General features: G+C 35.3%; 2 protein-coding genes across 4 annotated transcripts; one reads left to right on the top strand and one right to left on the bottom strand.

Annotated features, from left to right (window-relative positions):
• Positions 1 to 468: 468 nt before the first annotated feature.
• Positions 469 to 7,005, bottom strand: LOC141900130 (uncharacterized). The gene is made up of 4 exons (XM_074786885.1): positions 5,791 to 7,005; positions 4,471 to 4,699; positions 3,372 to 3,536; positions 469 to 2,075 (listed from the first exon to the last, which is right to left on the bottom strand). The coding sequence occupies exons 1-4, from the start codon at positions 7,003 to 7,005 to the stop codon at positions 1,561 to 1,563; spliced, it is 2,124 nt and encodes a 707-aa protein (XP_074642986.1). The 3' UTR covers positions 469 to 1,560.
• Positions 4,237 to 11,756, top strand: LOC141900131 (homeobox-containing protein 1-like). 3 transcript variants are annotated; one of them, XM_074786888.1, is made up of 9 exons: positions 4,237 to 4,308; positions 7,017 to 7,072; positions 7,229 to 7,394; positions 9,152 to 9,664; positions 9,747 to 9,832; positions 9,925 to 10,044; positions 10,135 to 10,350; positions 10,735 to 10,839; positions 10,919 to 11,756. In XM_074786888.1, exons 4-9 carry the CDS (start codon positions 9,177 to 9,179, stop codon positions 11,311 to 11,313), a joined length of 1,410 nt encoding a protein of 469 aa, XP_074642989.1. In that variant the 5' UTR covers positions 4,237 to 4,308; positions 7,017 to 7,072; positions 7,229 to 7,394; positions 9,152 to 9,176; the 3' UTR covers positions 11,314 to 11,756. The 3 variants fall into 3 exon arrangements, with proteins under 3 accessions (XP_074642989.1, XP_074642988.1, XP_074642990.1); XM_074786887.1 differs by lacking the exon at positions 4,237 to 4,308 and having other exon boundaries at positions 6,932 to 7,072; XM_074786889.1 differs by lacking the exons at positions 4,237 to 4,308; positions 7,017 to 7,072; positions 7,229 to 7,394 and adding an exon at positions 7,719 to 7,753.
• The last annotated feature ends 1,678 nt before the right edge of the window (positions 11,757 to 13,434 follow it).

Here is a 13,434-nt window from a genome sequence, read left to right as displayed (position 1 = left end):
AGTGCCATAGTTTAAATAACTGTTCGTTTCTTCCCAAAGATCATGATTATACGAGGCTATCGACAACAAACTACAGTAAACTCAAGTCAATTGCTGATAAGAATCTTTACATTGATCTAATAAAAATATGAATTCATCATTTCTGCCTACTGGCAAGGTTATAAATCAACCTGTAAGCACTGATTGAAGAATACTCTTCTTGTGAGATATATTTATTAATTTTCATTTGAGAATTTTACCAAGAATATCATCATAGTGTATTACAGGGAAAGAACTACGAATTCTAGTCGCGAGGCAACGAACGATAATTGAGTTATGAGGCACCATCATGAAATCTTGAATGACCTTCCACTTGCAAAAAATAAGAATTGACCTTTTATCCCTCCACATGCATTCAATAACAAATAGCTTCTTTATTAAACTTTATAGACACTTTATTACAAAGAAAAAGTTTCCAACAAACTGGTATATATATAGATATATATATATATGTGCAATACTTTGATCATTATATTATACCACGTTATAATAAAAAACAAGCAAATACATTCTTTATAAAAAAACTAGTTTTAATGTTAAACTGCACGTTTCATCTTTATACGTTATAAATAAATAAAGAATATTCATAACAAAAGAATCAGGTCAGGGAAATAACCCGTTAATTCACTGTTAACTCAACTCACTGTTGCTAGATAAGTTTCCTGTCGGACGGAATCGAAAATTGAATACCCCATTAAAACTACTAAGAAAATCGTATAATACATGTAGGATATAGATAGACCCACACAATCAACATCTAATACAATTTTTTGGTAGTCAACTAACATTATTTTGTCATGGAATCTGAAGGCGTTATCTATTGAGATTTCTTGAACAAAATCACAGAAATTTACAAAGTATTTGGATTCAGATTTTAAAAAGTTATATGAATAATATGCACATATCACAGCTGTTTATATGAATCTAATCAACTTGATTCTAAGTCAGCAGTTGTTGCAATAAACAATGACTTAATATCTACATTTCTTAACAGTATTGTAACAATAACAGTAAATCCACATATAAAAAGACAGTGTTAGAACAATAGAATTCAAAGGCTTTTTTTATCATAATCAACAGTAGACGAAAAATCCTCGATACACAGAGAATTCTTTAAAAGATAGCAATTAAATACACGTGTATAATATACAGCAAACGATTTCATCATGATAATATTTAGAGCATTCTACATCAATAGATGAGTATTATAACACATTACAGAAGAGAATTCAGAGAAATTACAAAGACTAGCTTTAACTTGATTGTTGAATGAATTCGTTTTTTTAGCTAATCAGAATTGCTATAAACAGCATTATTATACAGGCCAATAGTTTCATTTCACAGGGTATGTATCAGTCGAACTGAGGCATAAGTCAGAACTTTTCAGTATTTTTGAAAGTCAGAGGTCAGCGCTTTTTCGTTCCTGAATGCAAAGACAAATTTCCAGGATGATTTTTCTAAATCAAAAATTGATTCCAAAAGTGTGCGCTTTTTTCAGACTTGCTTCATTCACACCCTGTTTCATTTCTTCTGATTGATAACTTTGTAAACGGCTTCTAAAACTTTACGCATGTTCATTTTATAGAGTTTATCATTGCTTAAATCGACGTGCGCACAGCGCGACAAGATCTTCCGCACTTTCGACGAGTTGCCATCTGGTGGCCACGCGATGTATCGCAACATCACGGGAACGATCGGTTTACGAAGCGAATCGGCGAGCGCCAGATCTTTCGAAGAGTTATCGCTTTGCATATATTTCGGCGTTATACAACACAAAACAACCGAAGACGCTCGCATAATTCTCTGAATTTGTCCCTGTAAAGTTTCCGACGTAGATTCAGCTACCGAGGTGGCGCCGTTGCGATTACTGATACTGCTGTGACTGCGAGTCATTTTTGTGCTGATATCCGCCCAACACGGGAATCCATTCGATTCTAGCATATGACGAATATCGTCAACTTTAGATTGAACATCCCACTGATAACTGATAAATACTTTCGGTTCATTCTCATCTGGAAACGCGAATCTCTTTGTCTCTGCAAAATAAATATTTGATAACGATAGTGAATTAATCCAGCGTCTCTAAACTGCCCCGTATATGACTAACATTTTCCATTCTTCGAGCTAATTTTATGGAACCATTATTTACATTAAACCTTACAGCATCTAATCATAAATAATGTAGCATCGAATTCGAAATAAATACCGCATGAATTGATGTTAATCGTTTATTTGAATCATCGATAAAAGCGATAAACCTTTAAATACTATAGAGTCATATATTTTATTACTCAGCGTGTGAGGATGCTTCGATATTAAGTATAATCATCCGTAAACAAGTTAAAATGAAGCTCAATAGATAACAGGGAACCGAGCTACAGAAAATCAAGTGAATACACGTATTAGAAAAACGCACGGGGACAAAATCTTTTTTGCATTATTCATGAGTCGATTTTCAAAGACGTGAATTCACGGCTCGATCATACGAACAATGCCACGAACGAATTTTTATTCAAAATGGCCTTCGTTTGATAGAGTTGTTAACTACGCCTAGATAGATGATGATATTCTGCGTTGTGCGCGCAGACTGACAGCGAACGGGACAAGGAAAATATGATGCCTAGCGCCAACAAAATCGATAACTCGACGATAACCAGCTCTATCACGGAAGAATTATGCTAAGGCATAATAATTAAAGATTAGTCAACAGTGATTCCCATTAATTTTTGTACAGCGTTGCTCCATACATCGGCCTCGAAATACTGAGAATTAAAACTGTACGCGATGAATGATTGAAAACTCATCAGTCTAACAATATTAATAATTATAATATGCGGCGGCGGCAGCGTTTATGCGGGAGACGACTCAAGAGTATTTCATATCGAAGAATTCAACCGAGCAAAAATTTCTATTCGAACATAAATTGACTAAATGCCAATTTAACCATAAATTCTCATAAAGAAGAGAACGTTATTCGGGATTATGCGCAGTAATGCTGAGTCGCGTTTATGAGGCAGGCTACTATTGATATGTTCGATAAAACACCGAGAGAAGATCTTTCCCTTGAGAACGAATCTTGAAATAGATTCTAAATCAAAGCTATAATTCTGATTCATACAGAAAACAAAGCACATTCATAAAGGGCTCTCGAGGTTTCATGTGTGTGCCTATAGGGTATGAAGACTGATCCATAGATTGTCATTCTTAGCTCGTTTCGTCGATAAAAATGAAAGAGAAAAGTTGTCTTTCAGCCCTAGGCTTATTCTACATTTTAGACTCTCAATAGACTGAATTTGTGAAGCTAAATTTGATGATTATTGTAGGATTCTCACCATTTGCTAAAGTACCGAAGTGCTGTAAACCATCAGCCATCTTGTTCAAATAAGCCTGTTCGAGAACGACCCCGGGCATCACTTTCATAGGCCGCACATAATGTTCTAAAACATCCATACTTTCGTTGTACATTTTTGTTTCGAAGTCAATAGCTACGCAATCACCTAGAAATACAAAAACATCAGAGAAAAACTAATGAATAACAAATGAAATGATTCATCATTACTCATTACAGTTGAAATTGTCTCAATGAAATGATGGTGAAGACTTTATTTTTATCAAATATTGAATGCATAAGATATACCAAACAAATATCATCGTCAAATAACTACAACGCAATTACAGCGTCGCGTTAGAGCTGCATAAAAAAATCTTAGATATAAAAGGGTTAAAACTAATCAACCAGAATTACTTTTAATGATTGCTACAACCAATGCTTGCATCCCCTGATTCATTCCGCTGTAGGGGATTAAATTTATAAATTAGATTATGAACACAAATTTCCATGCGCTGTGACTAATACCTTCATAATAATGCAACGATAATGATCTTTGTGCAGTAGAACAAATTCAAACCGGCAAGTAATACTAGACTGGCCATTTTATAGCTATTTTAAATTTCACATGGCGCGTCAAGCATCGACCATCATACTGATTGCACTAAACTCAGAATGACTGATGTGGAATTCTAATTATTCACATAAAATCAATGTCAACAAGACACTGGATCAGGGCAGGAATTTTCAATAGAACAAATTTGTAGAAGACATTTTTAAGATAAATGATAATTTGATATCAATTGATATATGTGTCGACCTTTGAATGCGAGGCGTAGCAATTTTACGAATTAATTCCCGTGACGTTAGTAGTATAAGTTCACTGCCTAAATTCATGGATAATTTAATTCTAACAAATACACAATGGATCATTTATAAGGGTTGGTATTACTGCGCTTTATCTTCATTACGGCTCCATAAAAACAGATTTAAATTTAGAGCTGAATACAAACTAGATTCCTATGGTTGAATCAAGACCGAGTTTATAACCGAATAACATTAGCATGTAAAATATCTCATATGAATTTTAAGCAATCTCTTACCTAAAACTGCTTTCAGAGATGGTCGAAGTCCATCCCAAGTATTTCTAAACATTGCCGTTACCAATTTCTTACCGAGCCAGTCGGCAAACATGATTTCATGAAATACGAATGGCGAGTTTACCGCGGCATCAGTCATCAATACTAGAATATGAGTTGATGTGGCTACAGTCGGACCATTCTGCAGCAGAAATTCATCTTTACTTTGGCCGAGATTCTGGTGATGAAAAACCTAATGGGAAAGTGAAGGTTCAATTTGACTGAACAAATGTGAATAGCATGGAACCATAACCTGCCCCAGAAGGCAATCCAGACGAACAGCCCCAAACCTGTCATCACAGTTAAACCTGCTCCAGGATTGCTAGTAGAGATAACCAGCCCCAAATCTGTCAAATAATAAAAGCCTGTCCCATATAACCAGTCCGATGACCTGTCCTATCCCAGATAACCAGCCCCAAGCATATCACTACAACTAGATAAACATAAACCCATTGGAACCCTTTCAGTTATAGTCCTAGTGATTCAATGCTATCACAGATTCAAAGAATCATTCACTAAACCAGTTGAAACGCTTCGTACCAATAGGTCATCAGAAAATGAGAAGTTCAAGGGAATTTTCCACGTTACTATTATTGCGAAAATCGACAACCTGGTGGGAACCATCGTGTTAATAGAATCAACTATCACATTCCAAATATTTACTGGTTGTTACACCGAGAAAATAGTGAATAACTGTGATCAACTGAAAGCCTTTTCGGAATTCCGTCAAAAATATCAGAAGAAAAAGTTCTGTTGTATTTTCATGATTTCTCAAGAAAGATTTTTAGTCCTCCTCTGTTTTTCCCATAATTTGAATTAAAACACATTTTTCACTCATTTCTTATTTTTTTTTACTACGGCGGTCATTTTAATATTTCATGTGGAAAATACTTGAACAATAAACATATTTCTTTTTTTTTCGCCATTCCCTTCATTTTCCTATCCTTTTTTAAATCAGTCCTTTAAGTAATTGAAAAAGGTCTAACAAATGTTCTTTTCATTTAACAGTCAATCTATAAGTTCTTATGGTACCGCAATGATTTTTTTATCATTACAGGCTCAAACGGATCTACACAAAAAAAAACTTGACAAAAACTTCTAACTGCCAATTCTTCAAAATTGAAGGAGTTTTTGGGCATTTTGCTCAAACTAAAGCCCGAGTTTCAAGCACCTTCAAAAGCATTTTCTGTTTTGAAGGAATTTCTAAGGAATCAAGTTGTTGGGACCATCTTGTTTCTTCGCAGCCTTTTTCTGGAATAAAAGTCGTGATTATTCGGTACTTACCGAGATGCCTTTCCTGCTCAAGTCTCTTTTCAAACTCTGCGCCATTCTGACATCGGTAGGATCGTAAACAATATAAACGGAGTTCGGCTTCGCCCTCACAGTCCGCGCTCGTAGGTGCCAACTTTCCGGCAGTTTATGTTCTTTATCCAAAGCTACGAGAATTTGTTGCATCATTTTCTTACGCACGACTCGACTGTCGATGCCTAAATGTTGCACCATTTCGTGGTCGGTCAGCGACATCAACAAGAATCCGTCGACGAGACTTTCAGCGAGACTTAAGCGATAAAACTCTTTAATTCCGAGCGCGAATAACCAATCCTGAAGATCGGTCGCTAACCACTGACAAACTTTTTTCTTCTTATAGTTATCAGTGGGTTCTTTATCGGAATACACCGGTACGGGTGTGGCAGGAGACGCGAATACAACCGCGTATTTCTCCACTTCCTCCATCAACGAACCAACGACGACTGAAGTTTTTTCGGCGCAACTATATTTCAGATATTGTCCTCGTGTTAAGTCGACGAAATGCGCGCAGTCTCGAAATTCCGCCGGAAGATCGCACTCCGTCAACGCGCTCCATAAAACGGGAAACAATTTCACGCCGTTCGAATCCTTTCGGAGTCTTTCGATGAAAATCTTACTCTCGTAAATCGACACCGGACACGTGAAATAACTGTCCGACAAAAACAAAATGGCCGCTTTACACTTTTCGGCGGCTTCTAAACGTAAACTAAACCAGCAAGGATGTACGATATTGTTTTCATCTTTATCGAAATGTATATCTTCGGCTAGGTTGTTGTCTTTAAATTCTCGAACGGTTTCAACGACAAATTTTCTTTCTAAATAACCGGCATCGGGGGAATAAGAAATATAGATGGATTTTTTCAATTTTTTTGGTTTTTGTTGATTCGTTTCTAGAGGCGCGAGTTGAACTCTCTTTCCTGGTTTCTCTTTTTCTGGTGCTTCATTTTCCTTTATATTTTCTTCTTTATCTTTTTCCTCATTCACTTTCTTCTCTTCGGAATCCTCATATCCAGAATTCTTCTTGTCATCAGTCGTGGTGGTGATAACCTCATCATTTATGGTCTCTTCAGCGTTTTGTTTATCATCCTCTAGGCCTATTTGTGGCTCATCACCTTTGATATTGTCAGATGGAGCTTCCGCTGTATCTATATCAGGTTTTTGCTCACCACCGATATTATCATTTTCTTCCATTATATTTCAAGAAATCATAAACATCACCTAAAATCAGAAATTGGACGCGATCAAACACAATGGCCGGGTAAGCCTAGTTTACAATCAATTCATTCCCTCAAAACTGTTCTGACATTTATTGCATCATAGCGGGTAACCCTTACTTGGAGCTGTAATAATGAAATCAATGAAATTCATTAACGGGACGCAGCTAAATATTGTAATTTGGGGCAAACCTTTTCAGAGCAAGGGGTAAACAGCTGACACACAGACTACAAAATAGCCAACTTTCATCGATCTATTTGTTCGTTTTAACGCTCAAATATACAGAAACCGTACCATAACTTCATTCATTCGACTTCATTTAGTGGTAATTAGTCGATGCGATCTAATGACTCATTGTAAATCAGGTAATTACTCTTAATTTTATTCAAAAATTCACCTTTTCTGGTTGAAAACAACACATTTACTTCCTGGTTACCGCGTAGCAGGTGCGCGCAGCTATTCTATTCTTCTCCCTCCGACAATTTTTTTCTTCACCCTCAGTCGATTCAAAAAGTCTAAATCTATTTACAATGTGTATGTTTTATTGATAACTCCATATTGTCTTACAATATAATTTACTTTTGTGATAGTATTAACATGAAATGACGATATCTTTGCAATCTTTAGAATTTAACTGCATTTGACTGCTATCAATCAAAACCAATTAATGGCTATTGCATTCTCCTCCACGCGCAAGATATTTTCGTTAGCAAAGACGAGTAGGGTAGGTGATTTTTATTTTTAAATATATTGTAAATTTTAATGCAAATTTTCTCGATTATAGTCGTGTTGTATGTGTTGATACGTTTTGTTTATGTGACGTGATGTCGTATGAAATGTAATTTCATATTCAGTTCACATTTCGAGCGCTTATTTTAATCATTTTCTGACGCTACCAAAACCAGTATCATAACTTAATTACCCAATATGGCGGATGTGCTAATGTATTATTAACCATTTCTTTATCGAAAACCGTAGCCTACTAACTCGACACTCTTCCAAAAAAGCCGGCTTATGTACTTGAGATAATCTTTGAGTTTTGCAGCTCTTTTTTCGATTCGATTTCCGTGATCTTGAAGGATTTAAACCCACTAATTTAGTAATAAAGTTTTCTGAATTGACAGCTGTCAAGAGGGAAGCTTTCAATATACGGTTATACACTTGCTTTGTCCAGCTATGGCAACTTTGACTTGTTTTTATCATTAAATTGGGCAATTGATCTATAGTCAGAACTGACCAGTTGGTTTAGCAGACGCTACAAAGCCATGTGGCCGCTGATATAATGTGTTGTTGTTATCCTTAGATAATTAGAATAAGCCATTGAATCGTGCTGCCCTCTATCAGAATCAACATAAACTAAAACATAGAAAATTATTTCTAAAAATATGAATTAAATTAAAAAGATATCAAAATCGCGCCTTAATTCTGTTTTGAATTATTTGATAATATTTGTATAATATTAATTATTCCTATAGTCTAGAAGAATTCTAAAAATTTGAAGTAAGAAAGTCATATTAGTTCACAAATACCATTTTTTAAGATTAATTATAGGAATTAATAAACAATCGACAATTTTTTGATTATTATCAACTCAATTCGTTATTAGCTGTCAACAATACAATGCTGATTATTACCAGTGATGATAGTTAATCACCAGTTGAACTGAGCGATTAACTTTTTACTTCTTTATGAAGTCAATGAATTGACTCCATTCTAAACCTATTTGCAATTTACATTAATTAATATTAAATGATTCATTGGCCTAGATTTTTTCTCACTCTAACTCAATGATTTAAACATTATTTCCCAAACTATTATTAGATTGCTTTGAGCCTTCAGTGATCTCATATTTTTTAGAAATATTGACATAATAATTCGAAAATCCCACACTCAAATAAAGGAAAATGAGTTCAGAAAGTTAATGATTTACTTTCGACTATATCCTATTAGTCATCTTCAGAAATAAAAAGCATAAAAACTTAGTATTTCTGAAGATGGCTATTTTTGCACTAGTCGAAATGTTGAAAAGAGTGCGAGATTTTCTGTATTATAGTTATAGGCCTACCGGTAGGCCAATCTATTTAACTTTTAACCTTTAAAAAGTTGTTCCTATATTTTTCAGGATAATGTAACAGATCTCGGTCACAATGAGTTTATTCACTATCGAACAAATTGAATTGTTGCGCCGGTTGCGCAACAGCGGAATCACTAAGGAACAGATAATCCAAGCTTTCGACTCATTATCGCGACTCGACCGAGAACTAGGACAGACGTACAACGTGCCGATCACCACTCAAAATAAACCGGCAGTTCCTCTTCATCAACAGAACGGCTTGCCGCGGATATCGAGTAATACTTCGCAGACGCCTCGTTCGGCTGGTACAAACAATGCCGCTCTTCCACTGTCTCAAGCTTCTCTGACAAGCGTGTCTCAAATGACTGTCGCTAATTTGCTTCCCAATATTGCCAACGCGCAGATACTAAACGGACATTCCAATTCTCATCAGAACAATGCGGTTCTCAGCAACAGAAAACGTTCTTATGAATCAGTATTTGATGCCGGAGAATACCTGTTGCCGGGCAATGTTCCACCGGAAGAGCAAGCTGATGAAAATGAGGTCACAGAGTTTTCACTGTAAGTTTGAAATTGCGTCATATGCATGTCAAGACCGACCCTAACAAAAAGCTATTTATCTGATTTTTTTCTTGAATTTCAGTCAGGGAGAACAATCTTGCTTTGATATTGTAAAAGATTTTGTTGTTAAACACAGCATCAAACAGCATCAACTCGCTTACATGTGTGGTAAGTACAGGCCTATTGGTCTCTCAGCAATGTTGCTACATTTACAATACACTTTGATTAAAAGTTAAATGTCGTTTAATGTAAATTTATAGGATTAAGTCAATCATATGTGAGCCGTTATCTGAGAGGAGATTATCAAGATATCTCGGATAAAAGTAAGCGTGCTATCTATAAATGGTATCTGGCAGCCCTAAAACACCCTAACACTCTAGGTATGTTATGAAACTATGTGGTAATATGTTTCACAGTTCTTTGATATTCGAAATGTTCTAGATTCGAGATTATTTTTTTTTCATTCGAAGCCATGACAGTTAACTATCCCACCGCTAAAATGCAGTCAATCGTTGCTACAACAACCAATGAAGGAGACATCGTTTTCACCCCTCGACGAGAGCGTTTTGTTTTCCGGCAAGCCCATCTGGAGGTTCTCGAACGAAAATTCAAAGAGTGCAGCTACCCATCATTCGAACAAAGAGAGGACATCGCTAGAGAATGTAACTGTGTTATGGAAGTTGATGGTAAATTATTTCGACATTGATAACCTTTTTGTCAGTCACCTGGGACCTGATATTGCGATCTTACAGTAATCTCCCACTACCGTGTATTAACCATCATGATCAATTACTCTGGTATTTCCATTTCCAAATTCATCCCTGTATAGATACATACGTGCATGTGCATAGGGCCTTTATTGAGTATGCGCATCTATGTTGTTATCTCTTCTTCATTATTTTTTCCCCTTTCATTTTACATTCTCATTGTTCTAGGGGGCTTGGCCAAAAAATGTACCGCCATTGTGATACAAACTTGTAGAATATTGTTTATTTCGCTTATATTTGTATTATCATTGATACAATGAAAAATAAATTCATCTATTCATACATTCGTACATTTTCATTCAGGAAAAGTACTTCCGGAAAGGGAACGCGTTAACGTTCATGTCGTCACTAACTGGTTTGCTAACAAGAGAAAAGAGCTGAAGAAAATCGCTAAAGATGGAAACTGCGGTAATTTTCGTAACATCCGCGCAGCTTTTACTCAATTTGTTTGAATTGATACAGTATTCAATGTGTTTCTATTTTTCAGAGGGTTTAGAGAATTTCTTAGCCACAATGAGACCGTCGCGAGGTCGACCTCCGAGATCTGATAACCATAATTCGGTCGGGTTACTGAGTGCTGTCGGGCTGAATCCCGTGCATCATCCTAATACCATTAGTAACCAATCGAATGATAACAGCAACGGTAGCATTAACCATACTGATTCAACGAACCACGCAGACGCGATGGCTCCGAATTCCAAATCACGAGGCAACACCATTCCAACCGATGATCAACAACTATCTCTGGCAGTTGAGGTAGCGGCTGTGAATCAGGCTATTTTAGCACTATCTGGACAATCTCTCGCGACTGCGGAAGGAATGGCGGGAGTTAAACGAGAGCGACTGTCCGACGATGGCTACTCGGAGGGTTATGACGACTAGGTCCTAATTCTTTGAATCTAGAGGACGATCTTTGTCTCGCGTGAATTTTCTTTGCGGAATCTCGTTGCACCTCTTGAGAGTTAAAATACACAATGAGATTTAAATGTCATTCCAGCTAAAGATTAATAGTTGATTATCAGAGATTCAGCATTTGTACGCTTATGTTATCCATAGTCTTCAATTTGCACAGTTATCGTGATTCTTATTTCTTCTTTATCTCGGATCATATTGCGTTGTATATTTATATACTAACATTCCTTTTAAGAAACCAATATGCTTCCTATATACATGCAAATGTATTCGTAGCTTATTTTCATTTAAATCAACAGATTATTTGAAACTACGACAGTGTATGATGTTTATCTTTTAAGTTCAAATCCATATGTATTGAATTTATCTTGTGTCGAAATGATCTGAAGGTAAAATCAATCATGTTGTTGATGTAGGACTAGAATATTCTTTGCATATATTTATCAATGTCCGTGTATGTATATGTATATATTTATATATATATATATAGATTGTATGTTGTATACAATTATTATCGACATGATTATTGATCAATATACAAAACCATTTCGGTTTTGGACCATGTATTTTTCAGGATATTTTCTTGTCTTCCTGATGATAATTCGCAATTCTTCATTAAATTTTGATTACGTATTTGGGTTAACTTTAAAGGGAATACCGCGAAAAATGTTGCTACATGAATGTAAGAATTATTGATGAGAGTAGCTGGTTGTTAATACCGGTACTTGAAAATTCAAATGACAATTTTTACTCAAATATCACAAGTATCTTGAAATTATATATACATTGCACAAAGTATAACGATAAATCTCAGGTGTAAAGTGCTACTTTTTGCCATGACATGTGTACAACTTAGCAGCAAAACTGTCTCGCCCGTAAAACACCAACAACTTCAGGTGCTTTACTCGAAATGAATCATCAATACTCTTAATCAGAAATTAACAATGAATTGCTTGAAATATTAGTTCAAACCAAAATTATACAAAACATATTGGAACCTGCACGCTTCCATGTTAATGGGGTGCTGCGCCTAATGCGTAAAATAACAAGTTTTTTTGTGAATCAAAAGAAGTTACCGTGTACATAGATATTTATATACGTATTGTATGATGTGAATTCAATTAGCTTCCAAAGTATTCGTACGTTGTATATGAATTACCTGTAACTTATAAAGTAGGTGTCATCATGTCTCGAAATTGTATTTTAAACACGTTTTTTTCCGGTTTTGTTTTTATTTTTGCAAAATCCTTAGCTTAGTGCTTAAACTAGTTATAGTGTTCAGAGTATTGCATTAGTATACTTTCATCTCTCAAGCCATAAATCTGTGTTAGTTGCTACTCGATGCTAGTTTCACATCATTGGAACTGTAACCACTGATCAGATTCAGTGTTATCTCGGGCAGGCCTGAGGCAAATTCACTTTTTATGTCGCCTATGATGATAGCATATATTGTTATTTTGAAGGGTAGATTGGTCATTCGAAATCTTTAGATAATAATTATCAATGTCGGCCATGCAAAATCTTTTTGAGGAATATACGTTACTAACTATTAGTTTAATTTGGTTTTTAGAAGATCAATACAATGATAATGTTTACATTCCAATAAGGTAATGATTAAAAAACGTTTGCCAGTTCCATGTCATGCGTTAACATATAAATGTGCTGAGCTCTGCAGAATGGTTGGAGGTGTTTAAAATATTGAGTATTTTGAAAAGATTCAAGACAATTTCTGTGAGCTTTTAATCATTTCCCAGAGGAAATATTTGATAATTTTGTCAGTACAACATTATGTTGCATTTATTTATTTGATACAATAGCATTCCATGGCTGCTGATAGACCAACATATATGATTATATTATATATATATATATATAATATACATATGATTATAATTCAATTATAATTAAATATACATTTTATATTCAAATCGATGTTTGTGGATTTGTTTTATGAGACTGAAATAGGAGGTACCTATCAGAAGATGTGCTGTAAATATTTCCGAAGTAACTATGACACTAACGAGTAGTCAAATACAATGAAAAGACTGCCCATTAATGCCAAATTACCTTGAAAACTAAATCACATAGATA

Source organism: Tubulanus polymorphus, chromosome 2 (genome assembly GCF_964204645.1).
Source record: "Tubulanus polymorphus chromosome 2, tnTubPoly1.2, whole genome shotgun sequence".
NCBI lineage: Eukaryota > Metazoa > Nemertea > Palaeonemertea > Tubulaniformes > Tubulanidae > Tubulanus > Tubulanus polymorphus.
Note: the sequence above shows the minus strand (reverse complement) of the source record. Positions and strands in the feature narration are given on the sequence as shown.

Coding starts and splice junctions, on each gene's coding strand:
- LOC141900130 (XM_074786885.1), bottom strand. CDS start 7,005: ATGGAAGAAAATGATAATATCGGTGGTGAGCAAAAACCTGATATAGAT. Junction 4,700..5,790: donor TGAGCAGGAAAGGCATCTCG/GTAAGTACCGAA, acceptor CTTTCCCATTAG/GTTTTTCATCACCAGAATCT. Junction 3,537..4,470: donor ATCTCTGAAAGCAGTTTTAG/GTAAGAGATTGC, acceptor TTGTATTTCTAG/GTGATTGCGTAGCTATTGAC.
- LOC141900131 (XM_074786888.1), top strand. CDS start 9,177: ATGAGTTTATTCACTATCGAACAAATTGAATTGTTGCGCCGGTTGCGC. Junction 9,833..9,924: donor TCAACTCGCTTACATGTGTG/GTAAGTACAGGC, acceptor GTAAATTTATAG/GATTAAGTCAATCATATGTG. Junction 10,840..10,918: donor CGCTAAAGATGGAAACTGCG/GTAATTTTCGTA, acceptor TCTATTTTTCAG/AGGGTTTAGAGAATTTCTTA.